At 40.8% G+C, this 23,909-nt stretch overlaps 1 protein-coding gene across 7 annotated transcripts in view; it reads left to right on the plus strand.

The window, feature by feature from the left end:
* ctnnd2b (catenin (cadherin-associated protein), delta 2b) overlaps window positions 1-23,909 on the plus strand; it is a 367,161-nt gene that overhangs the window by 258,927 nt on the left and 84,325 nt on the right. For all 7 annotated transcript variants that reach the window (XM_061936381.2, XM_061936403.2, XM_061936356.2 and 4 more), the window contains 2 exons: window positions 4,391-4,523; window positions 10,587-10,800. In XM_061936381.2, coding sequence (XP_061792365.2) covers window positions 4,391-4,523; window positions 10,587-10,800 — 347 coding nt within the window. The remainder of the gene's footprint in view (window positions 1-4,390; window positions 4,524-10,586; window positions 10,801-23,909) is intronic.

Consider the following 23,909-nt stretch of genomic DNA (forward strand, 5'->3'; position numbering starts at 1 on the left):
TATTTTAAAATAAGTTTTCTGACTCGTGACATCATTTGTCCCCATTGTTTGTGCTATGTTTGTGCTGTAAAAAATTTGTTTGTGCCGTTATATTTTTTGTCACGGTTTTTAAGGTATTTTAAAATTAGTTTTCTGACCCGTTTTGTCACTTGTCCCCATCGTTTGTGCTATGTTTGTGCTGTAAAAAATTTTGTTTGTGCCATTACGTTTTTGCTACGGTTTTTAAGTTATTTTAAAATACGTTTTCTGACTTGTGATGTCATTTTTCCCCCATCGTTTGGGCTATGTTTGTGCTATAAACATTTATAGATTGTGCCGTTACGGTTTTTAACTTCATTTAAAACGTGTTTTGACTCGTGACATCACTTGTTCCCATCATTTGTGTTACGTTTGTGCTGTAACATTTTTTACTTTGTACTGTTACGTTTTTTGTTACAGTTTTTAACTTATTTTAAAATATGTTTTCTGACTTGTGACGTCACTTGTACCGATTCTTTGTGCTACGTTTGTGCTGTAAAAATGTAGTTTGTGCCGTTACGTTTTTGTTACGTTTTTTTAAGTTATTTTAAAATACGTTTTCTGACTCGTGACGTCACTTGTCCCCATTATTTGTGTTACGTTTGTGCTGTAACATTTTTTACTTTGTACTGTTACGTTTTTTGTTACAGTTTTTAACTTATTTTAAAATGTTTTCTGACTTGTGACGTCACTTGTACCGATTCTTTGTGCTACGTTTGTGCTGTAAACATTTAGTTTGTGCCATTAAGATTTTGTTACGGTTTTTAAGTTGTTGTAAAATATGTTTTCTGACTCGTGACATCATTTTTCCCCCATTGTTTGTGCTATGTTTATGCTGTAAAATATTTTAGTTTGTGCCGTTATGTTTTTGTTACGGTTTTTAAGCTATTTTAAAATACTTCTTCTGACTCATGACGTCATTTGTCCCTATTTTTTGTGCTGTAGAAATCTTAATTTGTGCCGTTAAGTTTTTGTTACGGTTTTTAAGTTATTTTAAAATATGTTTTTTGACTTGTGACATCATTTGTTCCCGTTGTTTGTACTATGTTTGTGCTGTGAACATTTTTGTTTGTGCCGTTACATTTTGTTACGTTTTTTAAGTTATTCTAAAATAAGTTTTCTGACTCGTGACATCATTTGTCCCCATCGTTTGTGCTATGTTTGTGTTGTAAAAAAATAAGTTTGTGCCGTTACATTTTTTGTCACGGTTTTTAAGGTATTTTAAAATTGGTTTTCTGACCCGTTTTGTCACTTGTCCCCATCATTTGTGCTATGTTTGTGCTGTAAAATTTTTTGTTTGTGCCATTACGTTTTTGCTACGGTTTTTAAGTTATTTCAAAATACGTTTTCTGACTCTTGATGTCATTGTTTTTCCCCCATCGTTTGTGCTATACATTTTTTTAGATTGTGCCGTTACGGTTTTTAACTTCATTTAAAACGTGTTTTGACTCATGACATCACTTGTTCCCATCATTTGTGTTACGTTTGTGCTGTAACATGTTTTACTTTGTACTGTTACGTTTTTTGTTACAGTTTTTAACTTATTTTAAAATATGTTTTCTGACTTGTGACGTCACTTGTCCCGATTCTTTGTGCTACGTTTGTGCTGTAAAAATGTAGTTTGTGCCGTTACGTTTTTGTTACGTTTTTTTAAGTTATTTTAAAATATGTTTTCTGACTCGTGACGTCACTTGTCCCCATTGTTTGTGCTACGTTTGTGCTGTAAAAAATGTTGATTGTGCCGTTACATTTTTTTGTTACGGTTTTTAAGTTATTTTGAAACACAATTTCTGACTTGTGACGTCATTTATCCCCATTGTTTGTGCCGCGTTTGTGCTGTAGAAATCTTAATTTGTGCCGTTAAGTTTTTGTTACGCTTTTTAAGTTATTTTAAAATATGTTTTCTGAATAGTGACATCACTTGTCCTCATCGTTTGTGCTACGTTTGTGCTGTAAACATTTTTGTTTGTGCCGTTACGTTTTAGTATGGTTTTTAAGTTATTTTAAAATGAGTTTTCTGACTCGTGACCTCATTTGTCCCCATCGTTTGTGCCAAGTTTGTGTTGTAAAAAAATGTGTTTGTGCCGTTACATTTTTTGTCACGGTTTTTAAGTTATTTTAAAATACGTTTTCTGACTCGTGATGTCATTTTTCCCCATCGTTGTGCTATGTTTATGCTATAAAAATTTTTAGATTGTGCCGTTACGGTTTTTAACTTATTTTAAAACGTGTTTTGACTCATGACATCACTTGTTCCCATCATTTGTGTTACGTTTGTGCTGTAACATTTTTTACTTTGTACTGTTACGTTTTTTGTTACAGTTTTTAACTCATTTTAAAATGTTTTCTGACGTCACTTGTACCGATTCTTTGTGCTACGTTTGTGCTGTAAAAATTTAGTTTGTGCCGTTACGTTTTTGTTACGTTTTTTTGAGTTATTCTAAAATATGTTTCTGACTCGTGACATCATTTTTTCCCCATTGTTTGTGCTATGTTTGTGCTGTAAAATATTTTAGTTTGCGCCGTTATGTTTTTGTTATGGTTTTTAAGTTATTTTAAAATACTTCTTCTGACTCATGACGTCATTTGTCCCCGTTGTTTGTGCTACGTTTGTGCTGTAGAAATCTTAATTTGTGCCGTTAAGTTATTGTTACGATTTTTAAGTTATTTTAAAATATGTTTTTTGACTTGTGACATCATTTGTCCCCATCGTTTGTGCTACGTTTGCGTTTGTGCTGTAAACATTTTTGTTTGTGCCGTTACGTTTTGGTACGGTTTTGAAGTTATTTTAAAATGAGTTTTCTGACTCATGACATCATTTTCCCCCATCGTTTGTGCTACGGTTGTGTTGTAAAAAATGTGTTTGTGCCATTACATTTTTTGTCACGGTTTTTAAGGTATTTTAAAATTAGTTTTCTGACCCGTTTTGTCACTTGTCCCCATCATTTGTGCTATGTTTGTGCTGTAAAATTTTTCGTTTGTGCCATTACGTTTTTGCTACGGTTTTTAAGTTATTTTAAAATACGTTTTCTGACTCGTGATGTAATTTTTCCCCATCGTTTGTGCTATGTTTGTGCTATAAACATGTTTAGATTGTGCCGTTACTGTTTTTAACTTATTTTAAAACGTGTTTTGACTAGTGACATCACTTGTTCCCATCATTTGTGTTACGTTTGTGCTGTAACATCTGTTACTTTGTACTGTTACGTTTTTTGTTACAGTTTTTAACTTACTCTAAAATATATTTTCTGACTTGTGATGTCACTTGTCCCGATTCTTTGTGCTACGTTTGTGCTGTAAAAATTTAGTTTGTGCCGTTATGTTTTTGTTACGTTTTTTAACTTATTTTAAAATAAGTTTTCTGACTCGTGACGTCACTTGTCCCCATTGCTTGTGCTACGTTTGTGCTGTAGAAATTTTAATTTGTGCTGTTAAGTCTTTGTTACTGTTTTTAAGTTGTTTTAAAATATGTTTTCTGACTCGTGACGTCACTTGTCCCCATCGTTTGTGCTACGTTTGTGCTTTAAAAAATGTTGATTGTGCCGTTATGTTTTTTGTTACGGTTTTAAGTTATTTTAATATATGTTTTCTAACTCGTGACGTCACTTGTCTCCATCGTTTGTGCTGTAAAAATTTTAGATTGTGCTGTTACGTTTTTTTGGTACGGTTTTTAAGTTATTTTAAAATACAATTTGTGACTTGTGATGTCACTGGTCCACATTGTTTGTGCTACATTTGTACTGAAAAAATTTAAGTTTGTACCGTTATGTTTTTGTTACGCTTTTTAAGTTATTTTAAAATAAATTTTTCCTGACTCGTAATGTCACTTGTCCCCATCGTTTGTGCTACGTTTGTGCTGAAAATTTTTTAAGTTTGTGCCGTTACGTTTTTTGTTACGGTTTTTAAGTATTTTTGAAATACATTTTCTGACTCGTGACATCACTTGTCCCCATTGTTTGTGCTGCATAAATTTCATTTTTTTTGGACCATGACTAGGGAAGGTTGTTTGGGTTGGATCAGACAGGTAAATGCTGTGCTGTGTTCACTACAAGTGTTAAATCCATGGATCTCGTCAAGTAGTGGCAAATTTGCGGCGGTTAAACTACCAGCTATTTTAAATGAAGCTGTAGACCTCTCATGGACTAGATTCCTTGGTAAACGTGTGTGGTAGTTTGGACACACCCTCATCTATTTGTTTTGCATTTCCTTGCTAATACATCATCACCTTCTTTCTGTCATAAAAGTCAATTTCCTGTCATTCCATTCATCTTTCATCACCTCCTCCTTTCCTCGATGAGCGTCTCAAACTGTCCGACTGTCAGATTGAAGTCTCCTAAGAGAGACCAGACAAGTGAAAGTGCTTCCTGTGCAGGGAGTTTGGTTGGAGAGATCCAGAACTGCCGGAGGTGATCCAGATGTTGCAGCATCAGTTCCCCTCGGTGCAGTCCAACGCCGCCGCCTACCTCCAGCACCTCTGCTTCGGAGACAACAAGATCAAGTCCGAGGTATTCAATACTAATACCATTTTTTGATGCATTTTACTCGTAGATTTGTTTTTTAAACTAAAATGTCAAAAATATATATGTTAAGTTGCAATAATTTCACCACAAAATGTAGTGGATATTACTGTACATGGAGAAACAGTACTGCTGTTTTATGGTAAAAAAAAAAAAAAAATTAAAATAAATAAATAAATAAAAAAAATAGAATTTTACTGTAAAATGTGTACATTTGTTTTTTACTGTAAATTTTTAAAAAAAAGCAATTTTTCAGTAAAATTTTGGGACCTGAGCTGTCTGTTTTTTGGTTGTTGTTTTTTTTACCACAAATCAACAAGTAGTAGGCTAATATAACTAATATAGACACTTACATCACGTGTTGTCTTCATTATAACACTTATATAAGACTTTTAAAGTCATTTTGATAGTAGGCTAATATAGACACTTACATCATGTGTTGTCTTCATTATAACACTTATATAAGACTTTTAAAGTCATTTTGATAGTAGGCTAATATAACTAATATAGACACTTACATCGTGTGTTGTCTTCATTATAACACTTATATAAGACTTTTAAAGACATTTTGATAGTAGGCTAATATAGCTAATAGAGACTTACATCATGTGTTGCCTTCATTATAACACTTATATAAGACTTTTAAAGTCATTTTGATAGTAGGCTAATATAACTAATATAGACACTTACATCATGTGTTGTCTTCATTAAAACACTTATATAAGACTTTTAAAGTCATTTTGATAGTAGGCTAATATAACTAATAAAGACACTTACATCATGTGTTGTCTTCATTATAACACTTATATAAGACTTTTACAGTCATTTTGATTGTAGGCTAATATAACTCTCTCCTCTCTGAGCTGCCACCTTAACGTGGTAGAGGAGTTTGCGTGTCCCAATGATCCTAGGAGCTATGTTGTCCGGGGGCTTTATGCCCCCTGGTAGGGTCTCCCAAGACAGACTGGTCCTAGGTGAGGGATCAGACAAAGAGCAGCTCGAAGACCTCCATGAAAAATAAAAATCAAGGACCCAGATTTCCCTCGCCCGGACGCGGGTCACCGGGGCCCCCCTCTGGAGCCAGGCCCGGAGGTGGGGCACGATGGCGAGCGCCTGGTGGCCGGGCCTGTCCCCATGGGGCCCGGCCGGGCACAGCCCGAAGAGGCAACGTGGGTCCCCCCTCCAATGGGCTCACCACCCATAGCAGGGGTCATAGAGGTCGGGTGCGATGTGAGCTGGGCGGCAGCCGAAGGCAGGGCACTTGGCGGTCCGATCCTCGGCTACAGAAGCTAGCTCTTGGGACGTGGAACGTCACCTCGCTGGGGGGGAAGGAGCCTGAGCTAGTGCGCGAGGTGGAGAAGTTCCGGCTAGATATAGTCGGACTCACTTCGACGCACAGCAAGGGCTCTGGAACCAGTTCTCTCGAGAGGGGCTGGACTCTCTTCCACTCTGGCGTTGCCGGCAGTGAGAGGCGACGGGCTGGGGTGGGAATTCTTGTTTCCCCCCCGGCTCAGAGCCTGCACGTTGGAGTTCAACCCGGTGGACGAGAGGGTAGCTTCCCTCCGCCTTCGGGTGGGGGAACGGGTCCTGACTGTGGTTTGCGCTTACGCGCCAAACCGCAGCTCAGAGTACCCACCCTTTTTGGATTCACTCGAGGGAGTACTTGAGAGTGCTCCCCCGGGTGATTCCCCCGTTCTACTGGGGGACTTCAATGCTCATGTTGGCAGCGACAGTGAAACCTGGAGAGGCGTGATTGGGAAGAATGGCTGCCCGGATCTGAACCCGAGCGGTGTTTTGTTATTGGACTTTTGTGCCCGTCACAGATTGTCCATAACGAACACCATGTTCAAACATAAGGGTGTCCATATGTGCACTTGGCACCAGGACACCCTAGGCCGCGGTTCCATGATCGACTTTGTAGTTGTGTCATCGGATTTGCGGCCTCATGTTTTGGACACTCGGGTGAAGAGAGGGGCGGAGCTTTCTACCGATCACCACCTGGTGGTGAGTTGGCTGCGATGGTGGGGGAGGATGCCGGACAGACCTGGCAGGCCCAAACGCATTGTGAGGGTTTGCTGGGAACGCCTGGCAGAGTCTCCTGTCAGAAAGAGTTTCAATTCCCACCTCCGGAAGAACTTTGAACATGTCACAAGGGAGGTGCTGGACATTGAGTCCGAGTGGACAATGTTCCGTACCTCTATTGTCGAGGCGGCCGATTGGAGCTGTGGCCGCAAGGTAGTTGGTGCCTGTCGTGGCGGTAATCCTAGAACCCGTTGGTGGACGCCGGCGGTGAGGGATGCCGTCAGGCTGAAGAAGGAGTCCTATCGGGTTCTTTTGGCTCATGGGACTCCTGAGGCAGCAGACAGGTACCGACAGGCCAAGCGGTGTGCGGCTTCAGCGGTCGCGGAGGCAAAAACTCGGACATGGGAGGAGTTCGGGGAGGCCATGGAAAAAGACTTCCGGACGGCTTCGAAGCAATTCTGGACCACCATCCGCCGCCTCAGGAAGGGGAAGCAGTGCAGTGTCAACACAGTGTATGGTGGGGATGGTGCTCTGCTGACCTCAACTGCGGATGTTGTGGATCGGTGGAGAGAATACTTCGAAGACCTCCTCAATCCTACCAGCACGTCTTCCTATGAGGAAGCAGGGCCTGGGGAATCTGTGGTGGGCTCTCCTATTTCTGGGGCTGAGGTTGCCGAGGTAGTTAAAAAGCTCCTCAGTGGCAAGGCCCAGGGGGTGGATGAGATCAGCCCGGAGTTCCTTAAGGCTCTGGATGTTGTGGGGCTGTCTTGGTTGACAAGACTCTGCAACATCGCGTGGACATCGGGGGCAGTACCTCTGGATTGGCAGACCGGGGTGGTGGTTCCTCTCTTTAAGAAGGGGAACCGGAGGGTGTGTTCCAACTATCGTGGGATCACACTCCTCAGCCTTCCCGGTAAGGTCTATTCAGGTGTACTGGAGAGGAGGCTACGCCGGATAGTCGAACCTCGGATTCAGGAGGAACAGTGTGGTTTTCGTCCTGGTCGTGGAACTGTGGACCAGCTCTATACTCTCGGCAGGGTCCTTGAGGGTGCATGGGAGTTTGCCCAACCAGTCTACATGTGCTTTGTGGACTTGGAGAAGGCATTCGACTTTGTACCCCGGGAAGTCCTGTGGGGAGTGCTCAGAGAGTATGGGGTAACGGATTGTCTTATTGTGGCGGTTCGCTCCCTGTATAATCAGTGTCAGAGCTTGGTCCGCATTGCCGGCAGTAAGTCGGACACGTTTCCAGTGAGGGTTGGACTCCGTCAAGGCTGCCCTTTGTCACCGATTCTGTTCATAACCTTTATGGACAAAATTTCTAGGCGCAGTCAGGGCGTTGAGGGGATCTGGTTTGGTGGCTGCAGGATTAGGTCACTGCTATTTGCAGATGATGTGGTCCTGATGGCTTCCTCCGGCCAAGATCTTCAGCTCTCACTAGATCGGTTCGCAGCCGAGTGTGAAGCGACTGGGATGGGAATCAGCACCTCCAAGTCCGAGTCCATGGTTCTCTCCCGGAAAAGGGTGGAGTGCCATCTCCGGGTTGGGGAGGAGATCTTGCCCCAAGTGGAGGAGTTCAAGTACCTCGGAGTCTTGTTCACGAGTGGGGGAAGAGTGGATCGTGAGATCGACAGGCGGATCGGTGCGGCGTCTTCAGTAATGCGGACGCTGTATCGATCCGTTGTGGTGAAGAAGGAGCTGAGCCGGAAGGCAAAGCTCTCGATTTACCGGTCGATCTACGTTCCCATCCTCACCTATGGTCATGCGCTTTGGGTCATGACCGAAAGGACAAGATCACGGGTACAAGCGGCCGAAATGAGTTTCCTCCGCCGAGTGGCGGGGCTCTCCCTTAGAGATAGGGTGAGAAGCTCTGTCATTCGGGGGGAGCTCAAAGTAAAGCCGCTGCTCCTCCACATCGAGAGGAGCCAGATGAGGTGGTTCGGGCATCTGGTCAGGATGCCACCCGAACGCCTCCCTAGGAAGGTGTTTCGGGCACGTCCGACCGGTAGGAGGCCACGGGGAAGACCCAGGACACGTTGGGAAGACTATCTCTCCCGGCTGGCCTGGGAACGCCTCGGGATCCCCCGGGAGGAGCTGGACGAAGTGGCTGGGGAGAGGGAAGTCTGGGCTTCCCTGCTTAAGCTGCTGCCCCCGCGACCCGACCTCGGATAAGCGGAAGAAGATGGATGAATGGCTAATATAACTAATATAGACACTTACATCATGTGTTGTCTTCATTATAACACTTATATAAGACTTTTAAAGTCATTTTGATAGTAGGCTAATATAGACACTTACATCATGTGTTGTCTTCATTATAACACTTATATAAGACTTTTAAAGTCATTTTGATAGTAGGCTAATATAGCTAATATAGACACTTACATCAGGTGTTGTCTTCATTATAACACTTATATAAGGCTTTTAAAGTCATTTTGATAGTAGGCTAATATAGCTAATATAGACACTAACATCATATGTTGTCTTCATTATAACACTTATATAAGACTTTTAAAGTCATTTTGATAGTAGGCTAATATAGACACTTACATCATGTGTTGTCTTCATTATAACACTTATATAAGGCTTTTAAAGTCATTTTGATAGTAGGCTAATATAACTAATATAGACACATCATGTGTTGTCTTCATCATAGCACTTATATAAGACTTTTAAAGTCATTTTGATAGTAGGCTAATACAACTAATATAGACACTTACATCATGTGTTGTTTTCATTATAACACTTATATAAGACTTTTAAAGTCATTTTGATAGTAGGCTAATACAGACACTTACATCATGTGTTGTCTTCATTATAACACTTATATAAGACTTTTAACGTCCTTTTGATAGTAGGCTAATATAGCTAATATAGACACTTACATCAGGTGTTGTCTTCATTATAACACTTATATAAGGCTTTTAAAGTCATTTTGATAGTAGGCTAATATAGCTCATATAGACACGAACATCATATGTTGTCTTCATTATAACACATATAAGACTTTTAAAGTCATTTTGATAGTAGGCTAATGTAGCTAATATAGACTCTTACATCATGTGTTGTCTTCATTATAACACTTATATAAGACTTTTAAGGTCATTTTGGTAGTAGGCTAATATAGACACTTACATCATGTGTTGTCTTCATTACAACACTAATGTAAGACTTTTAAAGTAATTTTGATAGTAGGCTAGTACAACTAATATAGACACTTACATCACGTGTTGTCTTCATTATAACACTTATATAAGACTTTTAAAGTCATTTTGATAGTAGGCTAATATAGATACTTACATCATGTGTTGTCTTCATTATAACACTTATATAAGACCTTTAAACTGATTTTGATAGTAGGCTAATATAACTAATATAGACACTTACATCATGTGTTGCCTTCATTATAACACTTCAATAAAACGTTCACTTTTTTTGTGGCTCCAGACAGATTTGTTTTTTGTATTTCTGGTCTGATATGAACTGGTGAAGAAGGAGCTGAGCCGGAAGGCAAAGCTCTCAATTTACCGGTCAATCTACGTTTCCATCCTCACCTATGGTCATGAGCTTTGGGTTATGACTGAAAGGACAAGATCACGGGTACAAGCGGCCGAAATGAGTTTCCTCCGCCGGGTGGCGGGGCTCTCCCTTAGAGATAGGGTGAGAAGCTCTGTCAATGGGAAGGAGCCACTGCTCCTCCACATCGAAAGGAGCCAGATTAGTAGTACCGGATGCTCCCCTGGGGTCGTGTTTAGTTTCCGACCGGTAGTAGGCCATGAGAAAGACCCAGGACATGTTGGGGAGACTATCTCCCAGCTGGCCTGGGAACACCTCGGGATCCCTGGGAGGAGTTAGACGAAGTAGCTGGGGAGAGGGAAATCTAAGCTTCTCTACTTAAACTGCTGCCCCCGAGACCCGACCTCTGATAAGTGCAAGAAGATGTATGGATGGATAGATGGATTATGTACTCCTAACCCAAATTCATGCATGCATATTCCATTCTTACAAGAATACCTCTTCTTTTGACCCAAGATTCGGCAACAGGGAGGCATCCAGCTTCTGGTGGACCTGCTGGACCACCGCATGACCGACGTGCACCGCAGTGCCTGTGGAGCTTTGCGGAACCTAGTCTACGGGAAGGCCAACGACGACAACAAGATCGCACTAAAGAACTGCGGGGGGATACCAGCTTTGGTCCGACTACTCCGGAAGACCACAGATGTGGAGATCCGTGAACTCCTAACAGGTGAGATGAATACCTTCCATAATCGTACTCACTCAATCAACCAGTCAATCGAACGTTATTCATAGAGCCCTTTTCCTACATGAAAGGAATGCAACACAAAGTACTTTGCAGACTTCAAAACAACACAACATCACATGAATGCATGGCTGAGTACAGAGGAGCCAGCAAGTATTTTATCATGAACTTACCAATGACGATGTTTAATACGCAGCAATCCCTGGCACCGGTGGTCTCGTCCACAATAACATCAGCAGATGAGATGTTTTTCTGGTGTGTTGAGTTGGTAGTTGTTTTCCTTTTGGACGACAGACGGTCATCACACCTACTTGTGCATTTCCACTCAACTTTATGTTGGCAGAATTGCAACATGCAATCCCTTATGGAGTCACCAGGTTTGTTCATTCAGTTGTTCGCTTTTGTAGGAAAAAAGCAAATATGACGGACAGGACACACAAATATAGTTTTTGTGACTTTAAGGAACAATCAATCAATCAATGTTTATTCCTATAGCCCTAAATCACGAGTGTCTCAAAGGGCTGTACAAACCACAACAACATCCTCGGTTGAGATCCCACATCAGTGTTATGTCGAACTGGGGAAGGAGACGGCACGACAACAGAATATCAAACTCAACAGGTTTATTGTGTGCTTAATGAGTGAATGGGGTGTGTATGCTACTATGTGCTTGCATGAGAAACTATGTGTGTGAATTTAACCAAATGAATACCGTAAGGTTTGTTGAGGTGCGTGTTGAATGAAAAGCGTCCAAGTCCAAAGGGGTGATCCAAGAGAGAGTCCAATATCCAAGCGGGGTCGAGAGCGGGGGGGTCGAAATCCGGAAGTCCAAAACTGGGTCAAGGATCGGGGAGGCAAGCAGAGTCCAGGAGGGAAATATGGCAGCGGTGGATACAACAAGGCTGATACACGAGCACTGTGGGGAAACGAAAGACAACACTGGGATCAGAAAAAGAGGCACAAGGAAATAGGCAAAAACAAGCGAGAGCTGAAGGGAAGTCAGATACGTGAAGCTTACTGCGAGCAGAGCGACGTTCCGACGACGAGGAATCAGCGTCGGGGCTCTTTAAACTGTTGTCCCTCATCAAAGCCAGGTGCGTTGTTAGTAGATTGTCTCCAGCTGCGGCGGAGTGTGGGCGCGTTCTGCGTGACGAGCGCAGGGGCGTGTCTGGTGCTCACAGCGGAGCCTCTGAGCGCTCCAGCAGAAGAGGGAAGCAAGGAGCGTGCTTGTGCCGTAACAATCAGAGCAAGGAAAAACTCAACCCATCGGTGCAATGGATGTCGAGTGGATCTAACTTAATAGTGTGAGAGTCCAGTCCATAGTGGATCTAACATAATAGTGAGAGAGTCCAGTCCATAGTGGTTCTAACATAATAGTGTGAGAGTCCAGTCCATAGTGGATCTAACATAATAGTGAGATTCCAGTCCATAGTGGATCTAACATAATAGTGTGAGAGTCCAGTCCATAGTGAATCTAACATAATAGTGTGAGAGTCCAGTCCATAGTGGATCTAACATAATATTGAGATTCCAGTCCATAGTGGATCTAACATAATGGTGTGAGAGTCCAGTCCATAGTGGATCTAACATAATAGTGTGAGAGTCCAGTCCATGGTGGATCTAACATAATAGTGTGAGAGTCCAGTCCATAGTGGATCTAACATAATATTGTGAGAGTCCAGTCCATAGTGGATCTAACATAATAGTGAGAGTCCAGTCCATAGTGGATCTAACATAATAGTGAGAGTCCAGTCCATAGTGGAGCTAACATAATAGTGTGAGAGTCCAGTCCATAGTGGATCCAACATAATATTGTGAGAGTCCAGTCCATAGTGGATCTAACATAATAGTGTAAGAGTCCAGTCCATAGTGGATCTAACATAATAGTGAAAGAGTCCAATCCATAGTGGATCTAACATAATATTGTGAGAGTCCAGTCCATAGTGGATCTAACATAATAGTGAGAGTCCAGTCCATAGTGGATCTAACATAATAGTGAGAGTCCAGTCCATAGTGGATCTAACATAATAGTGAGAGTCCAGTCCATAGTGGATCCAACATAATAGTGTGAGAGTCCAGTCCATAGTGCATCTAACATAATAGTGAGAGTCCAGTCCATAGTGGGGCCAGCAGGAGACGTCTCCAACCGATGCACAGGCGAGCGGTCTACCCCGGCTCCCGACTCTGGACTGCCAGCACCTCATCTGGCTACACTAAAATAAATCAAAAACATAATTTGTGGTAGTCAGTAACAGTTTTATTTTTAGATCAAGCAGAGTGGAAAAAAATATAAAATGAGTAAAAAAAAAGTCTGTTCATTGGTCTGCGGTTTAAAAGGAGTCTTCACACCTGGGAGAGCTGTTGCACCAGGTGGATTGACATGAATCATGGCACCAACAATTGAAACAAAGGAAAGGATTATTACTTTTTTGTTGTTCTATTTATTTATGTAACCTGCTGTTGTTGCCCTCTTGGCCAGGTTACTCTCGCAAAGGAGATTTTGATCTCAATGAGTTTTGTTAACCTGGTTAAATAAAGGAGAATTAAATGAATAACTGTTCACATCCAGCTGTGTCCAAAATCTGAACCAACTACAAACAACATGGGACGGTTCTAAAAGGCAAGCGTACTGGTCAGTGGCGGGCTTTGCGTTTCCCACCTAGGCCTTCAGTGATGTCCTATTTAGTCTGACTTTAATAAATACCACTCAAAAAGTGAGAACCGATGATTTCTCTGCTGGCCGGGTATGGCTCCGGTGCCCCTTCCTGCTTTTTGCGACTTCCAACTTGTGATGGGATTCTCACTTGGGAGGGACAAGTGAATATCCAATCACAGTCACGTTTAGCGTAAGGCTACCTAGACGGGCTAAGGTCAAAAACTCGTGATCTGATTGGCTCTCGCAACTGTCAATCCGGCAGAATTCACACGGCACTGGCAACAAGTTAGCTGAATGCTGATTGGATAAATGCTCTAATGTAAAAACGTAATAAGACATGAAGAGAATATGATGAATACTTTACGGAAAGTAGATTAAAATGAACTTTTATTACTCTATGATCATGATTTATGTTAGGCCAGCAGAGAAGGAACTTGCTGGCCCTAACGGCACACCACTGGTACTGGTAGACCAAGGAAAACTGGGCGTAAACTGGAGTCTGTGACAGAACTGTAAGAAAGCCCCAGAAGGAAGTTGGATTTAAATACAGAAACGCTAAACGAAAGCCGTCATTAACAGCTGAACATAAAAAAAACCAAGGTTCCAATGGGGTAAGGACAGGCAATGGTGGACTATGGATGACTGGATTTAAGTCTTATTCGGTGATGAATGGTGAATCTGCGTTGGGGGATTGGTGGTGATGCCGGAACTTTTCTTTGGTTATGGTTTCAAGAAGACATTTAGCCTCTCATCCTCTCCTCCAGTTCATACTTATTGACTTAGATTGGTCAGACCTAGTCCTGGTTCTAGGATTGGTTTCAGTAACAATTATACCACAGTTTTTTTCTTGCCCTGATGTGAGATCTGAGCCCAGGATGTCGTTGTGACCCTGTGCAGCCCTTTAAGACACTCGTGATTTAGGGCTACATAAGTAAACAGTGATTGATTGTTCACCGATTCTGTTCATAACTTTTATGGACAGAATTTCTAGGCGCAGTCAGGGCATTGAGGGAATCCGGTTTGGTGGCTGCAGGATTAGGTCTCTGCTTTTTGCAGATGATGTGGTCCTGATGGCTTCATATGGCCAGGATCTTTAGCTTTCACTGGATCGGTTCGCAGCTGAGTGTGAAGCGACTGGGATGAGAATCAGCACCTCCAAGTCCGAGTCCATGGTTCTCGCCCGGAAAAGGGTGGAGTGCCATCTCTGGGTTGCGGAGGAGACCCTGCCCCAAGTGGAAGAGTTCAAGTACCTCGGAGTCTTGTTCACGAGTGAGGGAAGAGTGGATCGTGAGATCGACAGGCAGATCGGTGCGGAGTCTTCAGTAATGCGGACGCTGTGTCGATCCGTTGTGGTGAAGAATGAGCTGAGCCGGAAGGCAAAGCTCTCAATTTAGCGGTCGATCTACGTTCCCATCCTCACCTATGGTCATGTGCTTTGGGTCATGGCCGAAAGGACAAGATCACGGGTACAAGTGGCCGAAATTAGTTTCCCCCGCCGGGTGGCGGGTCTCTCCCTTAGAGATAGGGTGAGAAGCTCTGCCATCCAGGGGGAGCTCAAAGTAAAGCCGCTGCTCCTCCACATTGAGAGGAGCCAGATGAGGTGGTTCTGCTGCCCCCGCGACCCGACCTCGGATAAGCGCAAGAAGATGGATGGATGGATGGATGGATGGATGATTGATTGGTTGATTGATTGACTTAATTCCTGGCGCAGTCAACAGGATCTCTCTAAAATTAGATTAAAAACGATTAAAATTATGAATACAGATCTTTGAGGTTGAGTATTCCCTCTATTTTGCTTTGGATGCCAGTTAGTTGGAATGGAATAGTGAGGAATGATTGTGTGTGACTCACACTTCATTAGTCCCACCCACATAAATACTTGATTGCCGGTGGTCGGTTACACGCGTGCCTCGTGCTACCACCTCAACGCAACACGTCAGCCACCGTTCTCGCGATAGCAAACTTCAAAATAATTAAAAGATGATCAGCGATGTTTTCCGGGCCTCTCTATTCCCTCAGACAGTGATTATGAAAAGGTTCTTTACTACGAGGACGTGGAAAGGCGGCAGAGTTATAAATAAATGCCAGGTTTCTTTCAAACTGGCCCACATCCTTCAGGGTTTATTCCATTTTAGGAATTGAACATGAAAAATTGATTATTCTTAGCGACGTCTCGATACCGTCTTTTGATCGGCCACTTTGAGCAAAATATGACGTTGTACTTGGTGGAGAACACCTTGATGGTAAGTACTGGGGTCAGGAGTTGTTTGTGGGTGGTCTCTAGTAGGACTTTGATCCACCCCTCTTGGCAGGTACTCTCCAACACCTGAAAAGTTATGCAACTAAAACTGTAAGCTTTGAATGTCCCTAGACCATGGATTCTCTGGCTCCACCTAGAGGTACGCCAAAGAGTGACTTTATTAAATATCCAAACACAGTGTTACTGTTCAAACTGTGTGGCCAGAAATGTTAAATCTACTTGTTGGATAAAACCTCTTGTTATGATCCGTGGCCCGGATCATGTTTTGTTATTTTCTGTAGTTTTGGACTCCCTCAGTTCCTGTTTTTGTGCACCCTTGAGTTTGTTTTAGTTACCATGGTTGCTTATTATTTTCACCTGTCTCTGATTGGTGTTCGGGACGCTCACCTGTTTCCCGAGCACTAATCAGAGGCATTATTTAAGCCTGCCTCGGCCTGGCTTCTTTGTTTGCTACATGCAACCTGTTTACGTGAGTATTGCTTGTCTCTAGTTTACGCTAGTGGTAGCCTTAGCTTCGAGTGCGATCGGCACGTCGGCTTGTTTTCTGTTTTTTTTGCACTTCTTTGATTTCCGAGAATAAATCATGTTCCTACCTGCACGTCCTGTCCGGAGTGGTCCGTCTGCATCCCGGGGGAACGAATCCTGCAGTAAGCTGCAACCCCCCCACATGTAACACATCTTCATTGTTATTAATGAATAAAATTTTAATAATATTAAAAACTATAATAGACCAAAAAAAGTTTGTAGAATAAAAGTAACACCAACTATTGGGACAAATTTGGGGAGATGTTGACATAATTAGGAGGGCTGGTAATTAATATGTTAATTACACGGTAATAACATAATAACTAAAACATGTTAATAACATAAAACTGTAATAGTCAGACCAAAACATTTTTGTAGCACAAATTGTTGGGGCAAGTTTGGGGACGTTTTGACAAAGTTAGGAGGACTGGTAATTAATAGTAACACGTTAATTACATGGTAATAACATAAAAAAACTATAAAAGTTAGACCAAAATATTTTTGCAGAACAAACGTAACACAAATTATTGGGACAAGTTTGTGGAGATGTTGACATAGTTAGGAGGGCTGGTAATTAATAATAACATATTAATTACACGGTAATAACATAAAAACTAGAAAATGTTAATAACTTAAAAAACTATAAAAGTTAGACCAAAATATCTTTGCAGAACAAACGTAAAACAAACTATTGGGACAATTTTGGGGAGATGTTGACATAGTTAGGAGGGCTGGTAATTAATAATAACATGTTAATTACATGGTAATAACATAATAACTCAATCAATCAATCAATGTTTATTTATATAGCCCTAAATCACAAGTGTCTCAAAGGGCTGCACAATTCACAACGACATCCTCGGTACAAAGCCCACATAAGGGCAAGGAAAAACTCACCCCAGTGGGACGTCGATGTGAATGACTATGAGAAACCTTGGAGAGGACCGCATATGTGGGTAACCCCCCCCCCCTCTAGGGGAGACCGAAAGCAATGGATGTCGAGTGGGTCTGACATAATATTGTGAGAGTCCAGTCCATAGTGGATCCAACATAATAGTAAGAGTCCAGTCCATAGTGGGGCCAGCAGGACACCATCCCGAGCGGAGACGGGTCAGCAGCGCAGAGATGTTCCCAGCCAATGCACAGGCGAGCGGTCCACCCCGGGTCCCGACTCTGGACAGCCAGCACTTCATCCATGGCCACCGGACCTGTGCCCCCCCCCCCCCTCCACAAGGAACAGGGAAGCAGAGGAGAAAAGAAAAGAAACGGCAGATCAACTGGTCTAACAGGGGGGCTATTTTAAGGCTAAAGTATACAAATGAGTTTTAAGATGGGACTTAAATGCTTCTACTGAGGTAGCATCTCTAATTGTTACCGGGAGGGCATTCCATAGTACTGGAGCCCCAATAGAAAACGCTCTATAGCCCGCAGACTTTTTTTGGGCTCTGGGAATCACTAATAAGCCGGAGTTCTTTGAACGCAGATTTCTTGCCGGGACATATGGTACAATGCAATCGACAAGATAGGACGGAGCTAGACCGTGTAGTATTTTATACGTAAGTAGTAAAACCTTAAAGTCACATCTTAAGTGCACAGGAAGCCAGTGCAGGTGAGCCAGTATAGGCGTAATATGATCAAACTTTCTTGTTCTTGTCAAAAGTCTAGCAGCCGCATTTTGTACCAACTGTAATTTTTTAATGCTAGACATAGGGAGACCCGAAAATAATACGTTACAGTAGTCGAGACGAGACGTAACGAACGCATGAATAATGATCTCAGCGTCGCTAGTGGATAAAATAGAACGAATTTTAGCGATATTACGGAGATGAAAGAAGGCCGTTTTAGTAACACTCTTAATGTGTGACTCAAAGGAGAGAGTTGGGTCGAAAATAATACCCAGATTCTTTACTGATTCGCCTTGTGTAATTGTTTGGTTGTCAAATGTTAAGGTGGTATTTTTAAATAAATGTCGGTGTTTAGCAGGACCGATAATCAGCATTTCCGTTTTCTTGGCGTTGAGTTGCAAGAAGTTAGCGGACATCCATTGTTTAATTTCATTAAGACACGCCTCCAGCTGACTACAATCCGGCGTGTTGGTCAGCTTTAGGGGCATGTAGAGTTGGGTGTCATCAGCATAACAATGAAAGCTAACACCGTATTTGCGTATGATGTCGCCTAGCGGCAGCATGTAAATACTAAAGGGTGCAGGGCCAAGAACCGAACCCTGAGGAACTCCGCACGTTACCTTAACATAGTCCGAGGTCACATTATTATGGGAGACGCATTGCATCCTGTCAGTAAGATAAGAGTTAAACCACGACAAAGCTAAGTCTGACATACCAATACGTGTTTTGATACACTCTAATAAAATATTATGATCGACGGTATCGAAAGCAGCGCTAAGATCAAGAAGCAGCAACATAGATGACGCATCAGAGTCCATCGTTAGCAGTAGATCATTAGTCATTTTTGTGAGGGCTGTCTCCGTAGAGTGATTTGCCCTGAAACCGGATTGAAAAGGTTCACAGAGATTGTTAGACACTAAGTGTTCATTTAGCTGCTGTGCGACAATTTTTTCGAGGATTTTCGAAATAAAGGGAAGGTGGGACACCGGTCGGTAGTTTACCATGAGGTCAGGATCAAGGTTAGGTCTTTTGAGCAGAGGATGAATAACCGCTTTCTTGAATGCTAGGGGAACAGTGCCAGAGGAAAGTGATAAGTTTATAATATTTAGCACTGATGGACCTAATAATACAAAAAGCTCCTTGATAAGTTTCCCAGGAAGTGGGTCAAGTAAACATGTTGTTTGTTTTATCCCACTTACACGCCGTAATAGTTCCTCTAATGTTATTTCATCAAAAAGAGAGAGACTATTTTGTATTGCAGTATCCGTCGTAGATACAGTTGTATCTGTGTTAATAAAACCCAGTTGTAGCTGGGATGCGTTGTCTTTAATCTCCTTTCTAATGAGTTCAATTTTCTTATTAAAGAAATTCATAAAGTCATCTGCCGAGTGGGTGGAGCTATTGGGAGGAGTCCCTTGTTGGGTTAGCGATGCTACTGTACTAAACAAAAATTTAGGGTCGTTTTTGTTGAGGCGGATGAGATTTGAGTAATATTTAGCTTTAGCTAAGGTAAGCATGCGTTTATACGATATTAAACTATCACTCCATGCTTGATGGAAAACCTCAAGCTTGGTCGCGCGCCATTTGCGTTCCAACTTTCTACATGATAATTTATGAGCTCTGGTTTCTTCTGTAAACCATGGGGTGCGCCTTTTAGGGGCCCTTTTTTAACTAAAACATGTTAATAACATAAAAACTGTAATAGTTAGACCAAAACATTTTTGCAGCACAAATAGTTGGGACAAGTTTGGGGTGATTTAGACAAAGTTAGGAGGGCTGGTAATTACTAATAGCACGTTAATTACACGGTAATAACATTAAAAAAACTATAAAAGTTAGACCAAAATATGTTTGCAGAACAAACACAGCACAAATTATTGGGACAAGTTTGGGGAGATGTTGACATAGTTATGAGGGCTGGTAATTAATAATAACACATTAATTACATGGTAATAACATTTAAAAAAAACTAGAAAATGTTAACAAAAACTATAAAAGTTAGACCAAAATATGTTTGCAGCACAAATGTAGCACAAATTATTGGGACAAGTTTGGGTGGATTTTGACATAGTTAGGAGGGCTGGTAATTAATAATATGTTAATTACACGGTAATAACATAATAAACTATAAAAGTTAGACCAAAATATGTTTGCAGAACAAATGTAGCACCAACTATTGGGACAAGTCTGGGGAGATATTGACATAGTTAGGAGGGCTGGTAATTAATAATAACACGTTAATTACACGGTAATAACATAATAACTAAAACATGTTAATAACATAAACTATAAAAGTTAGACCAAAATATGTTTGCAGAACAAACGTAGAACAATTTATTGGAACAATTTTGGGGAGATGTTGACATAGTTAGGAGGGCTGGTAATTAATAATAACATATTAATTACATGGTAATAACATAATAACTAAAACATGTTAATAACATAAAAACTGTAATAGTTAGACCAAAACATTTTTGCAGCACAAATGTAGCACAAATTATTGGGACAAGTTTGGGGAGATTTTGACAAGGTTAGAGTGGCTGGTAATTAATAATAACACGTTAATTACATGGTAATTACATAAAAACTAGAAAATGTTAACAAAAACTATAAAAGTTAGACCAAAATATTTTTGCTGCACAAACGTAGCACAAATTGTTGGGACAAGTTTGGGGGAGTTTGACAAAGTAAGGAAGGGCTGGTAATTAATAATAACATGTTAATTACATGGTAATAACATAATAACTAAAACATGTTAATAACATAAAAACTGTAATAGTTAGACCAAAACATTTTTTCAGCACAAGTTGTTGGGACAAGTTTGGGGTGATTTAGACAAAGTTAGGAGGGCTGGTAATTACTAATAGCATGTTAATTACACGGTAATAACATTAAAAAAACTATAAAAGTTAGACCAAAATATGTTTGCAGAACAAACACAGCACAAATTATTGGGACAAGTTTGGGGAGATGTTGACATAGTTATGAGGGCTGGTAATTAATAATAACACATTAATTACATGGTAATAACATAAAAAACAAACTAGAAAATGTTAATAACAAAAACTATAAAAGTTAGACCAAAATATGTTTGCAGCACAAACGTAGCACAAATTATTGGGACAAGTTTAGGTGGATTTTGACATAGTTAGGAGGGCTGTTAATTAATAATAACATGTTAATTACACGGTAATAACATAATAAACTATAAAAGTTAGACCAAAATATGTTTGCAGAACAAACGTAGCACCAACTATTGGGACAAGTCTGGGGAGATATTGACATAGTTAGGAGGGCTGGTAATTAATAATAACACGTTAATTACACGGTAATAACATAATAACTAAAACATGTTAATAACATAAACTATAAAAGTTAGACCAAAATATGTTTGCATAACAAACGTAGAACAAACTATTGGGACAATTTTGGGGAGATGTTGACATAGTTAGGAGGGCTGGTAATTAATAATAACATTAATTACATGGTAATAACATAATAACTAAAACATGTTAATAACATAAAAACTGTAATAGTTAGACCAAAACATTTTTGCAGCACAAATGTAGCACAAATTATTGGGACAACTTTGGGGAGATTTTGACAAGGTTAGAGTGGCTGGTAATTAATAATAACACGTTAATTACATGGTAATTACATAAAAACTAGAAAATGTTAATAACAAAAACTATAAAAGTTAGACCAAAATATTTTTGCTGCACAAACGTAGCACAAATTGTTGGGACAAGTTTGGGGGATTTTGACAAAGTAAGGAAGGACTGGTAATTACACGGTAATAACATAAAAACTAGAATATTTTAATAACATAAAAAACTATAAAAGTTAGACCAAAATATTTTTGCAGAACAAACGTAGCACCAACTATTGGGACAAGTTTGTGGAGATTTTGACAAAGTTAGGAGGGCTGGTAATTAGTAATAACACGTTAATTACATGGTAATAACATATATTTGAATACTTAGGCCTAATGTTTGTCATTATGGAGGTTCTTGGAGATCCAAGTGTTTTCTTGGTGAAACAAGTTTGCCTTGGACTGATTGAACCAGACCATGTACTTCTTTGCCACTTCTTGTTCGCGTCCGGTCCTTGGAGGTGTTCGTTTCTGGAGGCCTTCTCAAATGGAACTACTCCCCGCCCTCCTCAAAAGTATTTTAATTTAGGTTTAGAAAATGTACACTGTTTAAATCTATATCTTGATGTTGTCCTTTTTTTTCCCCCATACGCATATGGATACATTACATAGATTCACCCGGTCACAACAATAGGCACACATGCTCACTCTTTGATTCAGATTTGCATAAAAAAGCAATCTTATTATGCACATATCAGGGTTATTTCAAAATAATACTTACCTTAGCGCCATGACTAACATTGTGGGGGATCCTATCTGTTAATTCCCACATCAAATGACATTTTATCATTGCCTTTTTGCACTAAAGCGTCATGTATATGCAGCGAAGAGCATCTAATAAAAGTCCTTCTATGAAGCTGTCAGACTCTTAGAGGAGATTAGCATTTGAATTAGGGCAGCAATTGAAGGCACAGGGCACCGAAATCCCTCCTGTCACAAATTAATCAGCTAAAAAACTGATCAGACGCCGACAGAACGTGCTCTAGTTTCTCTCAAAGACTCCGACTCCCCTTTGTCGGTCTTTCTCTCGCTCATTCGAACGCCATGCAGAATTTCCTATGTATATGTTTATATACATACACACACATATATTTATATATATGTATATATACATACATCCATTTTCTACCGCTTGTCCCTTTTGGGGTCGCGGGGAGTACTGGTAGAGGTGTCGGTTTCCCAGATCTTGGACAGCCACAGGAAGGACCATATCTGGACCCGAAATCTACAAACAGAGAGGGGGCAAACCCGACACCGCTCCAAGCACCCCTTTTGTTTGAACTGCTTATGACCCAGTGCAGCTGCTGTATAATGAGACCCCTCCCCCTTAGAAGCAGCTGCAGCTATGTAAGCAGGGAATGCCCAAATAGATGGGGAGGCGTGGAACTTGTTCCTCGGAGCGTGGGGCGACACTGTACGAGGGTGCGGGTCCACGCGCTCTCCTCATGAGCTAAATTGAATCCTGTCTCTGTTTGATTCCTTGTTTCTTGTCTTGTTTAATAGATAGTTTGGGTGTTTGAACCTGACATTTATATACATATGTGTATATATGTATATTATACATATATGTATACATACATACGTATACATATATACACATATATTTGTATACATACTGTATGTATACATATATACATATATGTACATACGTTAGGTCAGAAAAAACACAGAGGCTATATCATCCCTACAAGCCTGTTTCGCAGATTTTATTGAAGTGACTGTGGCTGTTACATATACATGTATATACACATACATGTATACATACATACATACATACATGTATATATATATATATATATATATATATATATATATATATATATATATATATATATATATATATATATATATTTATATATATATATATATATATATATATATAGTATTTATGCATCAGATATATATATAGTATTTATGCATCAGATATGGAACATTTATGTTTACATATTTCCAGTACAAGGTAGTAATAGTACATTATTATTCCATATTTCCTGTACCAGGTAGTAATAGTACATTATTATTACATGGCGCGTGGCGCAGTGGGATAGTGGCCGTGCGCAACCCAAGGGTCCCTGGTTCGATCCCCACCTAGTACCAACCTCGTCATGTCCGTTGTGTCCTGAGCAAGACACTTCACCCTTGCTCCTGATGGGTGCTGGTTAGCGCCTTGCATGGCAGCTCCCTCCATCAGTGTGTGAATGTGTGTGTGAATGGGTAAATGTGGAAGTAGTGTCAAAGCGCTTTGAGTACCTTGAAGGTAGAAAAACGCTATACAAGTACAACCCATTTATCATTTATTTATCATTTATTTCCAGTACCGGGTAGTAATAGTACATTATTATTACATATTTCCAGTACCGGGTAGTAATAGTACAT

The sequence above is a fragment of the Nerophis lumbriciformis genome, linkage group LG03, assembly GCF_033978685.3.
Source record: "Nerophis lumbriciformis linkage group LG03, RoL_Nlum_v2.1, whole genome shotgun sequence".
In the NCBI taxonomy this organism is placed as follows: Eukaryota; Metazoa; Chordata; class Actinopteri; order Syngnathiformes; family Syngnathidae; genus Nerophis; species Nerophis lumbriciformis.